At 35.1% G+C, this 22,848-nt stretch overlaps 1 protein-coding gene and 1 pseudogene across 7 annotated transcripts in view; both read right to left on the bottom strand.

Annotated features, from left to right (window-relative positions):
- LIN7A (lin-7 homolog A, crumbs cell polarity complex component) overlaps positions 1–22,848 on the bottom strand; it is a 318,473-nt gene that overhangs the window by 142,925 nt on the left and 152,700 nt on the right. For 5 of the 6 annotated variants that reach the window (XM_082419003.1, XM_082419004.1, XM_082419000.1 and 2 more), the window contains 2 exons: positions 4,350–4,421; positions 1,846–2,055 (listed from right to left, as the gene is read on the bottom strand). In XM_082419003.1, the coding sequence (XP_082275129.1) occupies positions 1,846–2,055; positions 4,350–4,421 (282 nt within the window). Of the gene's footprint in view, positions 1–1,845; positions 2,056–4,197; positions 4,275–4,349; positions 4,422–22,848 lie in introns of those variants that run through there. The other variant, XM_082419005.1, reaches the window with a different exon arrangement.
- LOC309640368 (lupus La protein homolog pseudogene) lies at positions 4,437–22,702 on the bottom strand (annotated as a pseudogene). Its single transcript has one exon. The product of its transcript is annotated as a lupus La protein homolog pseudogene (transcript).

Here is a 22,848-nt window from a genome sequence, read left to right as displayed (position 1 = left end):
ACTTATAACTGGCAATAGCAATATCATAGGGGGACTGCTAACCCTTTTCAACATTCTGCAGTAACCACACTTACCTATCAAAGGTGTGTATAACCAAATTATCACAGGATAGCTCTCAACAGACATTTTGCCTCATTTTAATTTTCATCAGAGCCCTTCAAATTAGTCACTACTCTCCTTACTCAGATTAGGAAATTCAGGTTTAGGGGATATTAATCCATAAAAATATGGATATTGAGTGGTAGAGCCTGTTGTGTCTGATTCCATTGCTCTAATTCCTCCCGCAGACTCCCAGATAAAGTCACATGGTCATTGCAAGGAATGGATGAGTGGTTATGAAATGACAGCAGCTGGGTTCCCTGCAAATGTATGGGTTAAACAAAGGCTCTTTAGCCCTTTTGACAGATAGCTTAAAGTCAACTCATATTAAATTGATTTAATATATATTTACTGTTGCTTTATATATATACACTTACTATTAATATAGTTTTGGTTCTTTTTTTGTACTTCTCATGTTTTAAAATCTATACTCTCTTTTGATCTACCCAATATATTCAGAGAAACTGTAATTTCATACACTGAGGCACAGATTACTCTGTGACATAATTGCATGACCTAGCTCTAGAGCCCTCTCCTAGAAAGCTCGACTATGAAATTGTCAGTTGAAACATGCTTTGAAAAAGTCATAGTTATCTAAAGGTCAATAAAAAGCTCATCTCAAAGCGTTGTTGCATAGAAAAAAGTAAATGAAATGGTAATTTTAGAATTGGAGTGCTTAAGGGAAATAAAATATTCATGGACTGATGATTTTGATGTACATCAGAGATCAGTGGAGTTGAATGAATGATTTTGGGTCCTATAAAACTACTAATCAGGCTAAAAAAAAAAATGCAAGATATAAATAGAAGAATTTACTCCATAGTTACCAACAAAATATCACATTCCAAATTCATTTATTTTGGATATTATGTCCTTAGCAGAAATCAATACGGCCACAAATAACCCAAATCTAATTTATTCTTTAAAATCTTAAGTTCTTAGAAGACAGATCCTAGGTGAAGAGAAAAGTAAACTTTGATATGTTCCTATCTATACTTCTGAAATTTATGCTTTTAGGTTAATTATTTTTGATTTAAGTAGAAGTTATGGGGAAAAATTATTCATTTCACATGAAGCCATTTCATTAACAACTCGTTATTACATGTGGAGGTGATGGCATCCAAAGAATATGAGGTTATGAAAAAAATGTATGTTCTTAGTTTTAACTTTATGTGAAAACTAAAATAAATATGATGAATAGATAATATAATCAAACTTCTCCAGGAAAGAGGCTGATATATTTTTGTTATACTATAGCTGTATACCCGGCTTACAGAATTATCTGTGCATTAGCCTTTTCCATGTGTGCTATTATTACACATATTAAAATTATTCTTCCTCTTTAATGAAAATGAAAATGAAAAATATATAGAGTGAGAAGTTTTAGCTTTATTTTTTAAATGTGTATATTTGCTTATAATAACTGAATAAAAGTGACTTGAAATTATGTTCTTTTAAATATTAATTCAATTATAGTATTATATGGGGGAAATTCTACTAGTTGGGATAATATCTTGGGATGATTTTCCCACTCGGTCCTACTTATCATCCCTGAATAAGACAAAATGATACATCAAAACTATAAAATTACTGCTTTTGTAGGCTTAATATCCATCAATGCTGAGGAAGCTGTTTGGACACAAAATTAAGATTTGTTCTAGGATTTCAACATTGACTTTAGTAACAGCAGGGGAAAAACAAGAATGTGCTTAGAGAGAAAAACCTCTGATTATGTTATGAACATACCACTCCATTCACTGATAGTAGCTGGTCTCCTCGCTTGAGGCCTCCGTGTCTTTCGGCCACCCCTCCAGGAATGATGCGAGAGATATAAATGGGGGAATTTTGCTCCTTTCCTCCCATCACATTAAAACCAAGGCCTTCATCTGTTTTTGGCAGCTCGACTACCCGAGGGTGGGAGTGGCCTTCACTAGCTGCAAAAGCTGCAACTGTTGCCTGAAAGAAAAGATGGTCATTTGGTGATAAAAACGAGGGAAATAAGGCTAATCATATGACTTGCAGTGTGTAGATCAGGCAACTCCTCCTATTTTATAGCATTCTCCTGTGAAAGAAAGAACACGAAAGGGAGGGGGCTTTCTTCATTTAGATGTCCTTTATAATTCCTTTCTTTGGTAAAGCTCAGCCCAACTATTGATATTTCCACCTTTCTAGACCTTACCCATTATGATAAAAATTTCCCTTCCTCATAAAAATCTTTCCCACTAACCTTGGTTAGATGCAAATCTTCCTATTCTTGGACTCCAAATAGCTTTGGTACATATAATACCTACATATGGTACATAAACTATAATTACTGTATATACTGTATATATGTTGACCATGGGCACCTGAAGGGCCGAGATTGTGGCTTACACTTCTTTGTATGACACACAGTCTAACTTGGTGTTTGCACATAAATCTATTCAATACACTGAGGAGCACTTATATGTATATATACTGGTGAATACATCTAGAATTTTGCTATTGCCAAACCACTGGCTTAGAAAATTTAGTTTCTTTTTCTTTTTAATTGAAAATGCCTAAAAGAAAAAAAAGCTAAAAGAAAATAATAGATTCAAACAGATTATAATTACTTCATATCAATATTCCATATTATTATGAGAGGTCCTCTTATCTGGCACAGGTTTTTCTCCCCTATATTTTACATTAATATTTCAACTACTGTAGTAACGTAGGCAAAATGAGCAGTCCATGGTTTTATACCTAGATGTACAAAATATCATTTAATATGGATATAACTTTATTTTAAAATTCATATATATTAATTTTAAAAATAAGTTGAAGGAAACAACTTACCATTAGTTTTCACCCCCCTCCCCTCCATGGAGAAGATTTAAATAGTTTCTGTCAAGAAAAGATTCTTCTGCCTGCTTCTTATTTTCCACCTCTGGTAAACTGCCTTAACCACAGTTGTTTAGATACCTACTATAAAGTGATTTACTCAACACTGTGAAAATATTGATTCCCAACGACTGTACATTCTTTTCCACACACAGCATTATCACATCAATTTAGCATTATGCTACTGTCTGCATTTAGTGAAAGATAGTGAATGATATGGAAATAATGGCTTGTTTTTAGCTCCATGCATTTGCTCATGCAAACCTTGCTGTCATGCATAGATTTTAATGGCTGACATGGATGCAATGCAGACAGCCCAGAAACAACCAGAAAATATTGTGCTATTGCAACATTATGCTGCTATCCTGCTGTTCTACATGAATAAGAAATGAGAATGGTAAAACACTACATAATTCACTTTCCCCTTAATTAAACCATGTAGGGATCATTTTTCTGTGTGTGTTCCACTTCAGTACAAGCAAAGCATGATGTAATGATAATAATACCCTCTTTTTGCCTGGGTTAAAAAAATCAAAAAACAAAAAAATCACAAATCTATAGTGTTCAGCTACGGAATGAAAACTGAAAAATCAGGAGAGAAACCAAACAATAGGTGATGTAACACAAAAGAATTAAATGGAAAATTCTGATTATTTTCAGCAGTTCTTATTTCTTACACATATTAGAAAGAGAAAAGCTTTTAAAAAGCAAATGTGTATTTATTATAACATTTCTGTACTTGTAAAGTAAGAATTGCATTAGTGATTTTAGTTTAAAACTATTATTTCCTATGGTCTGTTTTCCAGATAATTTCATGATCCTACTGCTGTAACATTTTCATTCGGAAGGTCTCCGCAATCTCTGGATTTGAGTTTTTCAAGAGCAAATGTGGTCACTACCAAAACAGGTAACAGACCTTCCCTTTAGGTCAACATCATATTCATTCAGCTACTCTGCTGAGTACATGGAAGAATCCTGCATCAGTGGGTATCAGGTGAGTTCTTGTCATGTCTAGCTTGAGTAAAACTTTTAGACTTGTACAAATCTTCATGCGTTGAATAGGGAACAGGTTCTTTTGGATCAGAGGAATGTGTCAGAAAACCAAGAAGTATTTCATACAATGAACCAGCAGATTTGCTTGTGCCAAATGAACATTCAGTGAGTTTAATGAAATCATTCTCCTTTCTTAAGCTACAGAAGCAGCAGAAACGTTCAATTTTCCATTAGGATTTTTACCTGGGAAGTAGTACTGGTTCTAGACTCTGGGCTGCCACTGATGTCTAAATTCTCTTACAGTGTACACACGAGAATACCTGAAACACACACGCGCACAATCAATTACTAGATCACTGGGGTTAAGTATATTTTTAAAGTTACTCAAGTCTTACCTTTGCTGTGGCCCTGGCACGGAATTCGGGACAGCCATTAACAGTTATCGTTTCATGCATATATTGATACACCTAAAATGTTCACATAAAAAAAGAATGTGTAAGAACATTAAGAATATCAATTCTTTCATTGCAGGTAGGACAATAAATTTTCATTGTAAGACAGAAGTTCCCTATCACAAAATGAAATAGGTTTGAATCAATTATCCTGATGATTTGGACCAAAAATCCCTCCTATTTTTTTTTTGGGGGGGGGCAGGCGGTGGTTAGGGCAGAGAAGAGAGGGCAATCACTTTTATTCACTTTTTAATTTGGCTGTCCATGTTTATCAAGTGACAAAACTTTTATATTTGGTTTTATAAAAACCGCTGTTGGTAAAATTTTTTACCATTATTTATAGTTCTATCTCTCAAATATATAATAAAAATAATGTATATAGTTATTTCCTGAATCTAGGTAACATTTTAAACATAGTTTTCTAAGTTAATATTCCACAGAGCTGGGCTTCCCTGGTGGCGCAGTGGTTGAGAATCTGCCTGCCAATGCAGGGGACATGGGTTCGAGCCCTGGTCTGGGAAGATCCCACATGCCACGGAGCAACGAGGCCCGTGAGCCACAATTACTGAGCCTGCGCGTCTGGAGCCTGTGTTCCGCAACAAGAGAGGCCGCGATAATGAGAGGCCCGCGCGCCGTGATGAAGAGTGGCCCCCACTTGCCGCAACTAGAGAAAGCCCTCACACAGAAACGAAGACCCAACACAGCCATAAATAAATAAATAAATAAATAAGTACATAAACCCAAAGTTTAAAAAAAAAAAAATTACTTAAATATTACACAGAGCTGGGATTACAATATCTTTTCCTTGCATGTTGGAAGGTATGCAAGTTGGAATGTGTTACTGATACAGATTCATAATTCATAATTATAGAGATTCAGGAGCAAAGACAAGTAAAGTAAGAGATTCTTGGAATTAGTAATACAGAACAACATATCAACTATGGGTTCATGTTAACATTTAGATGAAATAGAAAGAATGGGGGGTAAAATCTGGACCCAGAATGATGTCATAGAAAGCATACAGGTTTTGCTGACTCACAGACCTACGTTTGAGCCTTACAATACAATTGGGGAACTATGAGGTCTTGGTTGAACTACTTTACCACTTTGACGCTCTTTTTGCCCATCTGAATAATGGGTAAAGAATATTTATTTAGTATTTTTTTTATGCAGTATACATTCTATTACTTTGTACTAATACAGTCTCATATTACAAAGGCAATTTAGTGGAAGAATGTTTCTCTTGATATTTGAATAATCTGAAAGAACACAAACAGAATTATACATAAAAACATACTCATTTGGATAACAACAACAACAACAGAAAAAGACAAGTTAAATGACAAAAAAATTTTCCTTTCTTACAGGTGGACATTGAAGTGGACCTAATTCGGTTTTCTTTTTAAAAGCCTCCAAAGACAAAAGCAGCTTAAAATCTAATTAAAATGAATAAAAAATGTTTACTAAATTACTGGTCTTTGGCACCATTTTCTGTTTTCTGCTGTTTTGATGAAGGTTCTTCTTTGTCTGTTTCTTCTCTTGCTGTTTTTACTGGTCTAGATGCACCATTTTCATCATGTTCATCATCACTATCAAATTTAGTTTTCTTGCCCTGAAACTGTACTTTTCCTTTAGCAGACCCAATCTGGGCAGCTTTATTTCCCTTTCCTTTTCCTTTAAATCTGTGACCTTTTGACTTCTATTTGCTTAGGGATTCTTGTTGATCTTCTATTATTTTTTTCAATGCTTCTTTTTCCACATCTCCTTCTAGAACTTCCCAGGTGACCTCTTTGTTCCTTAATTGTAGGTTACCATTATTTGCATCTTTTGCTTTATCCAGTGCTTCCTTAGCTTTTTCTTTAAACAGAATTATTCCCTCTTTGGCTCCTCTGACAAAGTCTATCCATTTTATTTCACCATGATTTGAGAAAAGGACATGCAAATCTTCTCTACACGTCTGATCATCTAAGTCCCCCGAGAATTTCAGCAAGCAGCCAATCTTTTCTTCTAGAGATTTCATTTCAGCATTTTCTGCTAACTTTTTTCTTCTTGCTCGTGTTTAGCTCGTAATTCAGCTTCTATTTTATTTTGCTTTCTTTCTTCATTTTTTTTGCAAAGTAATCTTCCTTGAAAAGTATTAGCAGGTCTGTGTCTTTGTACTTCTGGCCAGGGGTCTCAACAGACTTCTTAGCAGATTCAATGGTATCAAATACAGCAAATATTGATCCCTTAAATACTTTGTGCAATGTTCTTCTCATCTGAATATTTAGTACCTGACCTTTATCTTCCAACCATTCTTTTATGTCGTCAAGGGTTGCATCAATTGGGAAGCCTTTAATATGAACAGGTCTGTTTTTTACATCATTTTTATACTCATCAGTCACTTCAGGGAGGGGTTTGCTTGGAGATCTTCTAATTTTAGTTTTATCTTCACTTATTTCCATGAGTTCTGCCTTTGATTTGTTCAATGCTTCTACTATTACATTAAAGTCTGTTGTTAGACGGTTTAACCTATTAAATTTTATCATTATCTCCAAAGGTACCCAGCCTTCATCCAGTTTGATCTGTTCCTTTAAAAATTTGTCACGTGGCAAATTGAAGTCACCAAAATAATACTCGATGTGATGACAGATTTTGGCCTCCAGAGCAGCCATTTTTTCATTATCACCATTTTCTGCCATTCTGGCTATCTTTACGTTCCCGGTCCCACAGAGACGCGCCACAGGGTCACTAACAGCGACCGCAATATCTCCCCTCCCCAGCACCGCCGGCTTGCCCGGTGTACCTAAAGAAGATGGGGGCTGTCCCGGCCAGTATGGTTGTTTTTATTTGAAAAAATACTTTCAAAACGCCATCCACAGCAGGTACTCCTTAGACAGCAGATATTATTACTAATTATGATTCTAGACACAACTATACAAATTATTGAAACATAACAGAAAAACTGTTTTTCCTTTAAACTACCAGGGATGGGGGTTAGGAAATCAGTTGTAAAATAAATTGCTCAATTTTAAATAAACTGAAGTATAGAGGATGACTTTTAAATGATAGTTTGAAGAAGATATTTTGAAAAAATAAGACGATTAAATATGCTTGATTATATGCTCATTTTGAAGATTTAAATAATAAATTTGTAAATATCTACTGCATAAGGCACAGGGGTAAAAGTCCATTTGGTATTATGTTGGAGTATTTTTCAGGAGTGACCCATTAGCTACATCAGTAAAAGATGAAATCGGAAAATTTTAATTGAAGATTTTTTCCTTTCTATTAATCTTATTTTATATGCTTAAGTCAAAAATTATTAAGGTGAATTCAAAATTTGATTAATTCATCCATTCAACAACCATTCATTGAATGTCTGGGACTGATTTCCCAACATTTTTTATTGGCTCATTTCTCAAATATATTTGGTTGAATCTCCACTAATGCTGATTCATCTTTCCCAGGTAGCATATTTAGGAGGAGAAAGACAAAGTGGTCTGGAGGAGAGAGGTAGGAGCACTACTCAGGATCCACCTTTTATCCTTATGTTTCCACTAAATAACTGGGGTATTCAGTTTCTGTGGGAAATCTGAACAGGAAGAGAACAAGTTTCCAGAAGAGCATTTTGTGGAACTGGGACCTGTTAATGCAAATTCTTTAGGTTATCAAAATAACTGCTAAGCGTGTTTCCATGTTATTTCCTTGAAAGTGCATCGTTTTGTTTCACAGAAATGGCCCTTCCACAAATAAATGCCACTTACTTGCTCTTACAGCCCATTTAAGAGGAGGATTTTCTCCAGCCTGCTTGCCTGTTTCTCTTGTTAATAAACTCTCTCAAATTTGACCCATTTGCTCCATCCTAACTTATTTATTATCTGTTGCTCAAAGCACGGCATTAATGTCTTAATTGGGTCTCTCTACCACCAAAACACTATAGACTTTAGTTATCAACATCAAGTACCTACCTGACCATACTGCTGCTGTGCTCTTGGCTGTCTGCTGCCCTTACAGTAAAGGTTGCAAAGTCAAATGCTTACAAAAGTCAAGCTAGTGAAAATAATGCAGAGCACAGCCTCCTCTTTAGTCTTGTTTTCCTACTTCCTTTTCTCCTCCCTGACCATTACCCAAACATATCACACCCTCTTAGTTGCCCAGGCTTTTGCACATGCTGTATGCTCTGTGTGGAATGCCCTTCCATCAGGAAGACTCTTATTTATCTAAGTTTAACACAATCATTAGAGGCTTAATTCAAATATTGTCTTCTCTGTTAAACATTCTCTGCCTTCCTCAAGCAGAGTAAATTTCTTCCTCCTTGGCTCCTGGCCAACTGAGTTTGTCTGGAGTCATTGTGGTCATCTTTTCTGGGGGAGTGACATGTTTGTTTGCATTCAAGGATGTTTATGAGGACAATCATGTAGCAAATAATTGGGGGAGGAGGAATGGTTGTCATCAGTTGATTAAACCAAAAACTATGTTTTTTTAACCAAGGAGGTAAAAGGCCTGTACACTGAAAACTAATAAGACATCGATGAAAGAAATGAAGAAGACACAAATAAATGAAAAGATATTACGTACTCATGGACTGGAAGAATTAATATTGTTAAAATGACCATGTCACCTAGAACAATCTACAGATTCAATGCAATTCTTAACAAAATTCCAATGGCATATTTCACAGAAATAGAACACAATCCTAAAATTTATATGGAACCACAAAAGACCTTGAATAGACAAAGCAATCTTGAAAAAGGAGAACAAAGCTGGAGGCATCACACTCCTTGTTTTCCAACTATATTACAAAGCTGTAGTAATCAAAACCGTATGATATTGGTATAAAAACAGACACATAGATCAATGGGACAGAATGGAGAGCCCAAAAATAAACCCATACATGTATGGTCAATTAACTTATGACAAAGGAAGCAAGAATACACAATAGGGAAAGGACAGTCTCTCCAATAAATGGTGTTGAGAAAACTAGACAGCCACATGCAAAAGAATTAAACTATTATCTTGGACCATACACACAAATTAATTCAAAATGGATTAAACACTTGAATGTTAGACCTGAAACCGTAAAACTCCTAGAAGAAAACATAGGTGGTAGATCCTTGATACCAATCTTAAAGATTATTTTTTGGATCTGACTCTAAAAGCAAAGACAACAAAAGCAAAAATAAACAAATGGGTCTACATCAAATTAAAAAGCTTCTTACACAGCAAGGGAAATCATCAACAAAATGAAAAAGCGACCTACTGAATGGGAGAAAATATTTGCAAATCACATATCTGATAAGAGGTTAATATCCAAAATATATGAAAAACTCATCCAACAGCAAAAACAAAAATGAAACAATCCAATATAAAAATGGGCAGAGAATCTGAATATTTTTCCAGAGAAGACATACAGATGGCCAAGAGGCACATGAAAATATGCTCAACATCACTAATCATCAGGGGATGCAAATCAAAACCACAATGAGATATCACCTCATACCTGTCAGAATGGCTATTACCAAAAAGACAAGAAATAAGTGTTGGAGAGGATGTGGAGAAAAGGAAACCCTCATGTACTGTTGGTGCCATTGTAAATTAGTGCACCACTATGGAAAGCATTATGGAGGTTCCTCAAAAAATTAAAAATAGAACTACCATATGATCCAGTAATTTCACTTCTGGGTATTTATCCAAAGAAAATGAAAACACTAATTTGAAAAGATATATGCACACCCATGTTCACTGCAGCATTATTTAGGGGAGCCAAGGTATGGAAACAACCTAAGTGAACATCAGTGGATAAACAGATTAAGAAGATATGGTATATACATGCAATGGTATACTAGTCAGCCAAAAAAAAAGAGTAAAATCTTGTTACTCATGACAATGTAGATGGATCTTGAAGGCATTATGCTAAGTGAAATAAGTCAGACAGAGAAAGATAAATACCACATGACCTCACTTATATGTGGAATCTAAAAAAACCAAAACAAACAAACAAATAAAACCAAGCTCATAGATACAGAAAACGGATTGGTGGTTGCCAGAGAGGGGAGTTGGGAGTGGGCAAAAAGGTACAAACTTCAGTTACAAAATAAGTCATGGGAATACGGTGGACAGCATGGTGACTACAGTTAATAATACTGTATTGCATATTTGAAAGTTACTAAGAGAGTAAATCATAAAAGTTCTCATCACAAGGAAAAAAAAATTGTAACTATTCATGGTTATGGATTTAAACTAGACTTACTGTAGTGATTATTTCACAAGGTATACAAATATTAAATCGCTATGTTGTACATCTGAAACTAATATATGTCAATTATACTTCAATAAAAAATAAAAATAAGGAGGAAAACTGAAGCACAAAAGAAAAACTAATTTTGTAAGAGCCTGAGATAAAGCAAATACAAATTAAGAATAATTATCCTTAACACCCCAATTTGAACTGTGAATTTAAAAATGTGTTATGCAAGAAGTAGTACTATATATAGATAATTGCACAGGCTCTGGAGATGGATTGGAAACAAACCCTGGGCCACTTATTAATTGTATGATTTTTGTCAGTTACTTGATTTCTCTGGGGCTCAATTTTTGCATTTGAAAAATGTGCTTAAAGCATCAATTAACTTCTAGGTCTGTTGTGAAGATTCAATAAGATAAGAACAGTTTGTAGGATGTAGTAAGTGCATAAAAAATTAGTTATTATCATTACTATTATCATTATTATTTAATGTTTCCCAATGTATTTGACCCTGGGATCTCTGAGGAAGAATCCTCTAGCACTAGGAGTCTATGAACACTTTTAGAAAGAACTGATCAAAGACTGTGGTTCTCAACTAGGGGAATTTTGCCCCCCGCCTCCAGGAGACACTGGGCAATGTCTGGAGACATTCTGGGTTGTCACAAACGGGGAGAGGGATGGTGCTGCTGGCATCTAGTAGTCGACATGCCCAGTAGCCGGGATGCTGCTAAACATCCTACAATGCTCAAGGCAGCGCCCCACGATAACGAATTATCTGCCAAAATGTCAGTGATGCTGAGATTGTGAAACCCTGAACTAATGAATCAAGCTATATATTTTCTTTTGATGTGTAATAATTAGTGAGCTGTAAAACAACACTTGTATAGCACTGAGTGAAGGGTCTCATAAATGTTCAGTAAATAATTTTTGGAGTCAAATATCATGATTCTGGTGCACATTTAACAAGGACTTACTGTAGGCCAAGAGTAGTGCTAAGCATTTTATATTTATGAGTTCATTTAATTCTCACAACTTGTGATTCAGGCATTCTACACACAAGAAAACAGCCATGGAGATGGTAACAAAACCACAAACGCACAGCTAGCTGGTGGCCAATTTGGTACAGAAATTGATACCTAGTTGCCTCCCAAATATTTCCTCTTTTAACCACAGCAGGTTTTCTTATATTGAGACAACATCGGACCACTACTATTTTGGCAGCATGTGTTGAAACAGATGTGCAGATGTCACAAGTACGTATATTTTGCATAAAAGTTTCTGGGTTTTATATGGTGTCTACCACTATACAAGTGGTGGCTGCCAATCAACAATACGGTTCTGAAACCAACAAATGCGCCACTCCAAATGAAAGTGAAAGAGCATTTTAATCCTCTTTTCCAGTTATAACATACTAAGATTAAGTGAAATAAATCCAGTGTTATTGTCAGTCTTTTTTCCTATAAAATACAATAGATTCTGATAGTTGGTTTTCAAAAGTGATCTAAAAAGGTCATGGTCTAGTTATAGAGTCAAGTCAAAACTTGGAGATACTAATTCTATTTCCATTAGCTATGTCATCTTAGGAACGTTTCTTAGCTTTTTACTTCCTAAGGGGCAAAACCTATCCCTGCCTATCTTACTTTTCAAGGACAATTGTAAAAGTATAAAATTTTGAAGAAAGGTGTTATGGAAAGCTAAAGTATTTCCCAGATACCCTGAGAAAGTTTCTGAAGGGGAAAACAGAAAATGGTTGTATGAGCTTCTTCAAGGGACAGTGCATGGGGCTTATGGTCCTCTGAATCTTTTGGGTCCCCAGATGTCTGGCAACCTTTAACTACAACATTTCTAAGCACATTCTATTGGATATTATGGGTTTAATTCCTAGTGAAAGTCAAATAATTTATAAAAACTCTTGTATAGAGTTTTAGTTTACATCTTAGTCAATAATTTCCTAACCATGAATAAATCCCACAAATTCAATAGCATTTTGTATATTTAGAACCTATTCTAAGCTATTGAAAATTTACAAATACAGATCAATTCAATAAAGGCAGTGGAATTGTGGTGAGTTGGTTCAAAAAGATTCATTTATTCATTCATTCAACTAATATTTACTTACAAGCTATTCTAGTCAGTAGGTTAGGCACCTGGGCCAAAATATGAAAAAAAAAATATTGGTTGTTTCTAAAACTTTGAATTAGTATTAATGTTCATTATAGAAGGAGTGTTTTAAAATATTTTAAGTGAATAGTTTAAATTTTACTTTTCTTTATATTAAAAAGCAGATAGCCTACCTTTTCTGGATGGAAAGTTTGTCACTGGGAGAATATCAAGTACAAATGTCATAAAAGCTTCTCTTGTGGACCAAATTTACAACAGAATTCCCAGTTAGAGTTAAAACAAACAGCTAAAATTCAAGTGCAAGAGGATTCTTGCTTCTGAGCTCTCATTTATCATAGACTATGTAGACAATATCACAATATAAACTTTACACTGAATGATTCTTCTTGATCTTGAAAACCCCGATTGGTACAGAGGTGTAGGAAAGGGATGACAAATCTATATCATCAGTTTCCTGCCCTTTGCTCCTTTTCTATGTGACTTTAAGTGACCTACTATCTGTGCATCTTAGTTTTCTACTATGTAAAATGCTATCTTCAAGAGTCAGCCAAAGAAGACAAAGTATGTGGCTTCATGAACCATAACCTGTTATTCTTATACTTTTATTATAATAGCTGCTATATTTCTATTATTACTATTATATTCGTGCCTAAGATTTGGTTGGAACGATGCCTTTAGAATTTAGCTGCTTGGTGAGAAGTGTGGAAAAAACTTTGGGTTCAAAACTAGATTCTGATTGTTCTGTCTTCCGCTCTTGCAGATAGCTGTGCTGACTCTTGTATTTTGATGTTAATTAAAGTTGCTGCGTGAGGCAAACACTACTTAGGCTCACCTTACCCCACCCCCATTTTCCACTCCCTCCTCCCAGCACTGCCTGGCCACATGACCCAGTTCTGTCCAGCGAGAATTCAACTGGAAGTAGATGAGAGGCTTCTGTGAAAGTGTTGCTGTTTTGGTATAAACACTGTCCGTTTCCCCACCTCTATTTCTCGTCCTGATTGTGGATATTATCAGCTGTAGTAGCAACCTGTAACTGCAAGAGAAAGGCCAAGGAAACACATAGACATCAGCTCTGATCACATGGAGCTCCTGAATCCCTGTGAGCAGCTGCCTACTCTCAACTAACTGTAATGAAGAAAAACAGTCTATTTGTTTCAGCCACTGAAGTTGGATTTTCTGCTACTTTCAGCCAAGAGAATTCCTCATTGCTACATTACTCAAGTAAATGTTATACAGAACTATGCTATATTTAGAGCCTGTTTTCTTCTAGCCTCTTCCAATTCCAAAAGTTATAATTTTTTCATTAGAAATCAAAGCAAATTTGTTAATATGAGGGTTTAGAAACTAAGAGAGGATAGACTAAAGTCACAGTAAAAAAAAGATGCAGAAACTAACTCCTGGAAAAACACTGTTAGGAATATGAAAAGACAAGCTGACTAAGAGGAAATGTTTGCAAAACACATAGCTGATGATGGCCTCCTATCCAGAATATAGAAAGAGTTTTCAAAAGTCAATAACAAGACAACAACCCAATTAAAAATTGGGTAAAGTATCTGAACAGGCATGTCATCAAGAAAGGTGTATGGGTGGCAAATATGAAAAGATAATCAACATCATTAGTTGCTGGGAAATTCAAATTAAAATCATAATTAGACACATGTACACACTTATTAGAATGTCTAGATTTAAAAAAATCCCAACAATACCTAGTATGTGCAAGAATGTTGAACAACTAGAACTCTTGTGGGAATAGAAAATGGCACATCCACTTGAGAAAACAAATTAATAGTTTTCCACAGATTTAAACCTAAACTGGTAAGATTCACTTATCTACATTTAGCTATTTATCCAAGATAAATAAAAAAATGTATATTCATACAAAAATTAGATGCAAGCACACTTTATTCATAATCACCACAAACTGGAAAAAACTCAATAGGCTTCGACTGTGGATGAATATCAAATGGAAGCACATCCATACAACGGAATACTGCTAGGCAATAAAAAGGAACAAACTACTCATACATGCAACAACGTGGATGAATTTCAAATGCATGTTGCTAAGTGAAAGAAGCCAGACTCTATAGATTTCATTTATATGATACTCAGGAAAAGGCAAAATAATAAGGACAGAAAACAGATCAAAGGTTGTCAGAAGCTGGGGGTGGGATGAATTGACTACCAGGTATGAGAAAATCTGTGGGGTGTTGGAACTGTTCTAATATCTTGATAAAGGTTATGGTTAACATGATTGTATGGGATTACTAAAACTCTGAAACTGTACACTGAAAAGGGGAAATATTACTCGATGGCAATTATACTTCAATAAACCTGACTTTTAAAAAACAGAAAATATTTCTTAAGAGATGAAAATATTCAGAAACTTAATTGTTATTTTGGAAACCTAAAATAAAGACTTTAAAACACAAAAACCTACAGATATTTAAGAAAGTATTTAATATAATAAAAAGATAACATTAGCCCCCATTCCTCAAAGTTTATCAGTGTGGAAAGCAACATATACTTTAATGGATGGTAATATCTCTTTCAAAGTGTCTTATTATAGATGGGCTAGCTACTAAAATGTCAATAGAATTATAATCAAGATTAAATAAACTTCTCTATATCAGTGACTGGAAAAAAGAAATAAATTTTTCAGCAACATTGTGAAAAATGAAAATGGCATTAAACCAAGTTACCTCAAGAGGGAAAATAGTAGAAAGACATATGATCAGATTAGAGAAAACGAATGAGAAAGTCTAAATGAGAAAATTACATGGTCCAAATCCTACCACTTTATAATATTCATTAAAGCTTCTTATATGTAGGTTTTTATTAAAAAGCAAGCAAGAACGTACTTTTTTAATAAGAAAAAAAGCAATGTAAGTATTAAGACTGATATTTATATCTATAGCTACCTATAATTTTTTTAATGGATTTCTTGATTTTTCAGATTTGGAAACTGAGATAAGAGTTGAATAAAGTTATTTGATGTGGACTCTGATTTTAAAATACTTAAATATTTTCATAACACTAAAAGTGAAGACTGAGCCCCCTCATGTCCTTATATAATTAGAGGCCACCTGGGTAGTTGGACAACATTCACAAAATTAAGCCACAGTGTATTTATAATAAAAACTCGGCAGTTTTTCTAAAAGCAAATTTTAGGCCAAGGGAGGTATCTAAAATAAATTTGTGGCTCTAAATTTAATTGCATTTAGTGGAGTCCATGCATGCAGAAATCGAGTGCCCTGATGTGAATGTGCATACTGTACTCGATGTGACTAGAATAAAATAGAAATAGAGATTTCGTCACCAAACACATGGTCTACTTATTTTAGGAAGCTTTGTAGAAATAATTCCAGACCAATTGAAAACTGGCTCATCTATTAAGGAAGAGATATTCAAAAAATATCTAATTTTTGCCTTGAATTCTTTCTTCCATTTTGGAAAAATGGCAGCTATAATTAAATGTTATACATTTAAATCTATAGCAATCCATGTATCCATATTGTTCCCATACGCTTTTCTAACTGTGGAAATGTTCCATTTAAAATCACAGTGTTAGAATTCCTATAAACCACAAAATTTAGGGTATAAAATTTAATGTCTAGAACCAACCATTTTTTGAAAAGAAAAGAAAATGGTACACACTGGTTACAATTCATGTCTACTACAGTAAGACCATCAAGAGTCAAATCAATCCTGTGAAAATCCAAGAATAAAATATCTCCAGTAATGTCTTTTCCTACATCTCTCTTTGACCATCAACTTTGATGAAAACACGCCACCCATTGGCCAAGAAAAACATTGACAGGTATAGAGAAGCAAAGGATAATACAACTCTATTAGGTTGAAATGGTTTAAAAAGAGAGTTCAGAGACTTCCCTGGTAGTGCAGTGGTTAAGAATCCGCCTGCCAATGCAGGGGACACGGGTTCGAGCCCTGGTCTGGGAAGATCCCACATGCTGTGGAGCAACTAAGCCCCTGTGCCACAACTACTGAAGCCCACACACCTAGAGCCCGCGAGCCACAACTACTGAGCCCACGTGCCACAACTACTGAAGCCCGCGCACCTAGAGCCCCTGCTCCACAACAAGAGAAGCCACTGCAATGAGAAGCCCACGCACCACAACAAAGAGTAGCCCCTGCTCACTGCAACTAGAGAAAGCCCATGCATAGCAACAAAGACCCAACACAGCCAAAAATAAATAAATTTATAAAAAAATAAAAATAAAAAAATAAAAAGAGAGTTCAGTCATTAAAACAGACGTTTGACAGTATTACTGGTAAAATCAATATGTCAACTGACATTCTTGCCAGAAATTGTGGCATTACCTACAATCAAAAACAAAAATCACTGAATTTGAAGATTGAAAAATATGTGACATTTGGGGTAACTAAACATTTCTGACCCCTCTCTTTCAAGTGTGGGCCTCTGTACACCTGCTTACTTACTGCCTCAATATCCCCAGAGAAGGAAGACCTATCTGCTCACATGATTGGTCAGCAGCCAGGAACTGTATTAAGCCATGGTTTTACCAGGGTTACTGACAGTGTCTCTAAAAGGGTTAGGAGCCACGAGACCCATCTTCTACTCTTTCTGCACCCATGTCACGAGAATTCAGGTAGGAGTTGCCTGCTTGGAGGAGATGTAGCTGCAGCTCTTGTTTTCTATTCTATAATACCTTTTTAAGCCAAACCTGACATCTCAGATTCAGACTGGAGAAAAAGGGGGACTCATTTAGATGTAAGGGCCCAAACTTCATTCTCCAATCTACATTTTACCAGAAAGATCCGTACTAGAGAGGATTTGGGTGCCTTCCATGCTAATAACAAAGTGGTCGTTTGTTTCCTATTTGGTTATGGGCCTTTCACGTTGCTTCCCTGGTTGGTAACTCCTTGAGAAGAAGGACAGAATGCAGGAGAGGATTTGAGTGCTCCTGGACCACTGGCTATGACACCACCTTAAAAGCACTGAAATCTCAAGTCTACCTCTCCCAGTCCACACGTGAGACTCCATAACTCAGACTGTCTGCTGCAATGTGATACATACCATTTGTGATCTGCTTTAAAGGACATTAAGTAGACTACAGCAGTAGAAAAGCTGAATTGAAATGGTCCATAATTTGTGACCTAACTCGTGTGTTAAAGTGAATTTATGAAAAAGGTATTACTAGACTGAAGGAAAATATAGTTTCGAACTGCAAGTGATCACCAATGCTTAGATATAGATGAAGATAAGGAACATTTTGGACAAATTGATGCCTTTCAATATCTACTCATCTTCCTAGCCAAGTTATAAAGGGACAGGAACTTTTTCTAAAATGCTGTTATAGGTTAATTCTAATGAGAAGGGCACATTAAGAAAGTTCTTCAGCACTGTGCTTCCCAAATGATGTGGCAGGGATGAGAGGACCCTCAAGGAGGATAACCTGGGATCACTTCCCAAAGAGGATTAAATGCCCCTTCATGCCTGACAGTAAATGGATGGCACATCCTTTCCTTTTTTTTTTTTTTTTTTTCCTTCTTTTTTTAGTTCTGTAGGAACTCAGTAGGGAGGCATCAGGACTACTGATATGTTACATATCACAGTCTTCAGAATCTCCATCAATTTAAGAATTTCCAAAAGTTAGTTAGATCATTTGTTGTAAGTGAATTAAAATGATTCTGCCATATACTTAAATTTTCCAAAGGGAACAGAAAATACTCTGTACAGTTTTATAGTTTTACAACTAATTATAATTATTCTCTTATATAAAAGCAGAAGCATTAGTTGTGAAACTATAAAACTGAAGAATGACTATAATTTTAAAAACTATGCCATTAACCATTAATTTCTCTACTTATTTTTATAATTGGTTTATATTTCCTAGTGGGTTCTTAACACACATAACTTTCATAAGGTAGTACAAATACTTTGTACAAATTGTTTAATAACTGCAAGGAAAAAATAAGACCACAAATAACGGATGATTTCCACAGGGTCCACATAGCAGGTGGACAAGCCACCAGGGAGAAATCTCTTTCCTTATGGTTGTCTAAAAAAGAATCCCCTTAAGGCAGCCGTTCCTGTCCTGTCGTTGTTACACAGCAAGAGTCCCCTGTGACAGGAAACGCCTGAGCAAAATTTTGGAAAGATGTCATTTCCAATTAGTATAGCACCATTCAAAGGGGCTGGATTATCTCTATTTGCTTACTTTGGGTAAAATTCAAACAAGGTTTGGGGCTTAAAATCTGTCTCTTTTTTTCTGATTGGATTAAGACAACGTGAAACCTCATGAAGGATTCTAAAGTTCTAGGATATTGGCTCAGCAGGGTTGAAATTTACCAGCGTACTTAAAAGTTTGCAAGAGTTGTAAAATCAATTTCTACTTCTTAAAATAGGTATTTATCAGGAAAATGACTAATCATTTTGGATAATTAGGAGTATATTGTCAGTGTCATATGAGTCATATCAGCTAATCAAATGAATAGTAAAGAAAAACTTTAACTCAGTAAAAATCAGCCTGATTATTCAGTTGATTGAAATAAAATTATTACAGCTAGTAATAAAGTTGCCAGAGGTAACAGTAAAAATACGGGATGCACAGTTAGATTGGAGTTTCAGATAAACGATGAATAAATTTTTAGTTAAATTATGTTCTGTGCAATATTTAGGACATCATAAACGGATCATGGTTGAAAAGGAAACTATTATAGTTTGGCAAGCAAGAGATGGTGGATATAATTCAGAGTAGAATGGTGAATATGATTAAGGAGAAAACTGAACAGAATTTGGTGTTGGAAGCCTCTGGGTGAGAAAAGATGGAAAGGGGTCTAGTTTGGTGGCATGGGCAGGGATGCAGGATAATGAGTTTGAGTCATTGTGTGATCTCCAAGAGATGTTCAGTAGACAGCTAGATATGTAGGACCAAATATTAGAGGAAGTATATGGGTTGTAAGATAGAATTTGTGAGTTATCTATTTATTTAGTTGGCAAATGAAGTCCTTTGTGTATATGTTATCCTTTGGGAGAAATTTAGAGTGAGAAGATGTGAGGGTCTTGAGGGGTTCCAACATCTATTTATGTAATTTATAAGCTGAGCCTTAGTCTTATATTTAACCTTGAATTTAAATAACTCATATATAGGCCTTTTCAAATAAAATATATTCAGGAGAGAGGGAATACAAAGAAATAAATTTTTAAAAAGTGATTTGACAGTAAAAGTAATCGATATATACTATAGAAAATTTGTACAACTGTACAAGCAAGAAATTAGAATCATTTATAATTCCATACCAGGATATAACCACTGTTAACATTTTGGGGGATTTATTTCTAGTCTGCTTTATTTACTGATTTTAAGAAATCAATATCAAGTCAGTCATTACATATCTTTTATAATCTGATTTTTCACTTAAAATACTGGGAATATTTTCACCCTGTATTAAATAGTCTTCTACATTATTTTAATGGTGTCATCATATTTAATCTTATAAATGTGCCAAATGTATTTATGAAAAAATGATTGAAAAATGAAAGGCGCTCCATGTATAGATCTTATCTGTCCAAAAGACAGAGTTTATCAATTACCCTTTTTACTATAGCTTATATACTTCATACTTGGTTATTCCTACCTCTTCTTGCTTCTGTTCAGATAGACTCAAGAAAATACAGGCCCATTTACTGGTAACTAGAAGTCTGATAAAAAATGAAAGAAAGGGATGGGATTGATAGAAAAGAGAAACAGACTATTTATAATTATTTCCTGATCAACTTTGGGATATTCACTGCCAAATTCATATTAGACTTGTCCTGATTTTCTTTAACTCCTGAGCATGAAAGTATACACTATATAATTTAACTCAGTATTTTACCAATTAGATCAGAGCCAGATCATTAAAACACAAAAACGAATTGTATCTATAAGCATTACTCATCAGAATCCTAGTGGCACAGACATGTTAAGTAGTGGGTCCTCCTGATTTTCATAAGAAAATGTGAATTAGAAAAAATCCTATTGGAGATAGACATATGATTTTTAAACCACAGAATTTCACTCCTAATGCAAAAAAATAAATAGAATCAGATTGTATGACTTATTTCATAATCTACTAATTATTTTTGTTTTGCTTTGCTTTTTTTCTTTCTATTTTGATTACTTGAAAGTTAAATGAAGTTAAAACTGAGTTATGGAAAGTTCAATAAGAAGAGAAGATATTAACAAATTATAATTCTAGTAATTCCCTATCTGGTTTTCTGCCAATTTATATGGTACACAGAAATAAAGATCTTTTATACTTACTACAGGAAGCAATGTTTGCTATAGATAAATTTTTCTATAACAATTAAATAGTGAAAATTACTAACGGATTATTTCTGAAATTAAGTCAGTACCAAAAAAGACTGTTTAATAAATGAAGCTTCAGAGTGGAAGAGGTTGCAGGTACATGCTGAAAATGAGTAAAAAAGAATCCTGACTTCTGGTCTGGGTTTTAATACCAAATGATTGCATCATCACTTAAATTTTCCAAAGGTTCCATAGTTCCTCCTACTATTTAGAAAGTGTTTTTAAAACATGTGCTAACTCACCACTTAAAGACTTTTTTAGATAGTAGCTGTGCAGCCTTCAAGTAGTCTTCAAAATAGAGAAGTAGAAGATTTGGTCCTTTCTCAAATAAGTTATCAGATGGCAGAAGTTTTAACTGTCTCAGTTATGACCAAATCCTTCAGTGTACACTAACCCTACAGTGAGGCACATTTTGGTAATCTCTGTGAAACTTATAAAAATAGTTTCATCATGTTTCACATGTTTAGGTATCCTGGAAAACTATGAATTATGATCCTTTATATTATACAACTGCATTCCTAGGCCTGATCTCTCTTCTTGAATTGACTATATTGAAAATGAACACCACCACAGACTCTTGTTAGTTGCAATAGTTATGGTCTATAAAGTCTCTGCAAACATTGAATTAGCAAATACTGAACCACTGCTCCTATGGAAAATTCAGAATTGGGATCCTATGAGCCTCTGGTTACATTTCCATCAATTGATGAATTTATTAGCTTGTTTTATGTGACTTTTTGTTTAAAGACACCTTATTCAATATATATTGTTGATAATTAACATTGAACTCAAGGCCAACAGCACTATAACTCATGCCTGAACAAAGTTAATCTAGCAAGAGCATTCTCTCCGAAAGGTACATCACAGCCTTCTGGCCCTTAGGAACACTGGACAGCACCTACCCATAGGTGCACACAAACTTAACCAAGCTGCTACTAATGGCAGATTCATTTGGCCTGAATTAACCAGATTGCTCAGGTCCCTTCCCATTCTATTCTGAGGAGTTGTTTACTTATATGTCCTAATGACTATGATTGCTCAGTCACCCAAGAAGGGAGAAAGGAGGCTCATAATAACCCCCCTGGTGGTAAATAAGTGTTGAAAACGAGAATATTTTGATGTGGCCCATCTGATGTGGCATTTTGACATAGTCCTCCTAACACAGAAAAGTAAATTTAAAACACTATTTTTTTTTAATGACCAAGCAATGGGTACAACAGACATCTCTGGTCCTCATCCATCCTGACCCCATCTGGTGGTGCGGGTCAGGCTTGTGGTGAGGCTCAGGAATAAAGCTGTCATGACTGCAGGCACGCATAATGCCGAAGAATAGGGTAAGTGCTAATATCGCTTCAAGATCCTGATTTCAATTCTTTTGGATAAATACCCAGAAGAGGGGCTGCTGGATCATATGGTAGTTCTATTTTTAATTTTTTGAGGACCCTCCATACTGTTTTCCATAGCAGGTGCACCATTTTGCATTCCGACCAACCCACCAACAGTGTGTAAGGATTCCAATTTCTCCACCTCCTTAACCAACACTTTTGTCTTTTGTTTATGCTAAGTGAAATAAGCCAGTCACAGAAAGACAAATACTCTATGATTTCACTTACAGGAGGTATCTAAATCAAATTAATAGAATCAATGAGTGGAAAGGTGGTTGCCAAGTGGCGGGGGGGGGATGGGAAAATGGGGAATTACTAAACAATGGGCATAAAATTTCAATTAAGCAAGATGAATAAATTCTAGAGTTCTGCTGTAC

Source organism: Balaenoptera physalus (assembly GCF_965194825.1).
Source record: "Balaenoptera physalus genome assembly, chromosome: 13".
Classification (NCBI taxonomy): Eukaryota; Metazoa; Chordata; class Mammalia; order Artiodactyla; family Balaenopteridae; genus Balaenoptera; species Balaenoptera physalus.
Note: the sequence above shows the minus strand (reverse complement) of the source record. Positions and strands in the feature narration are given on the sequence as shown.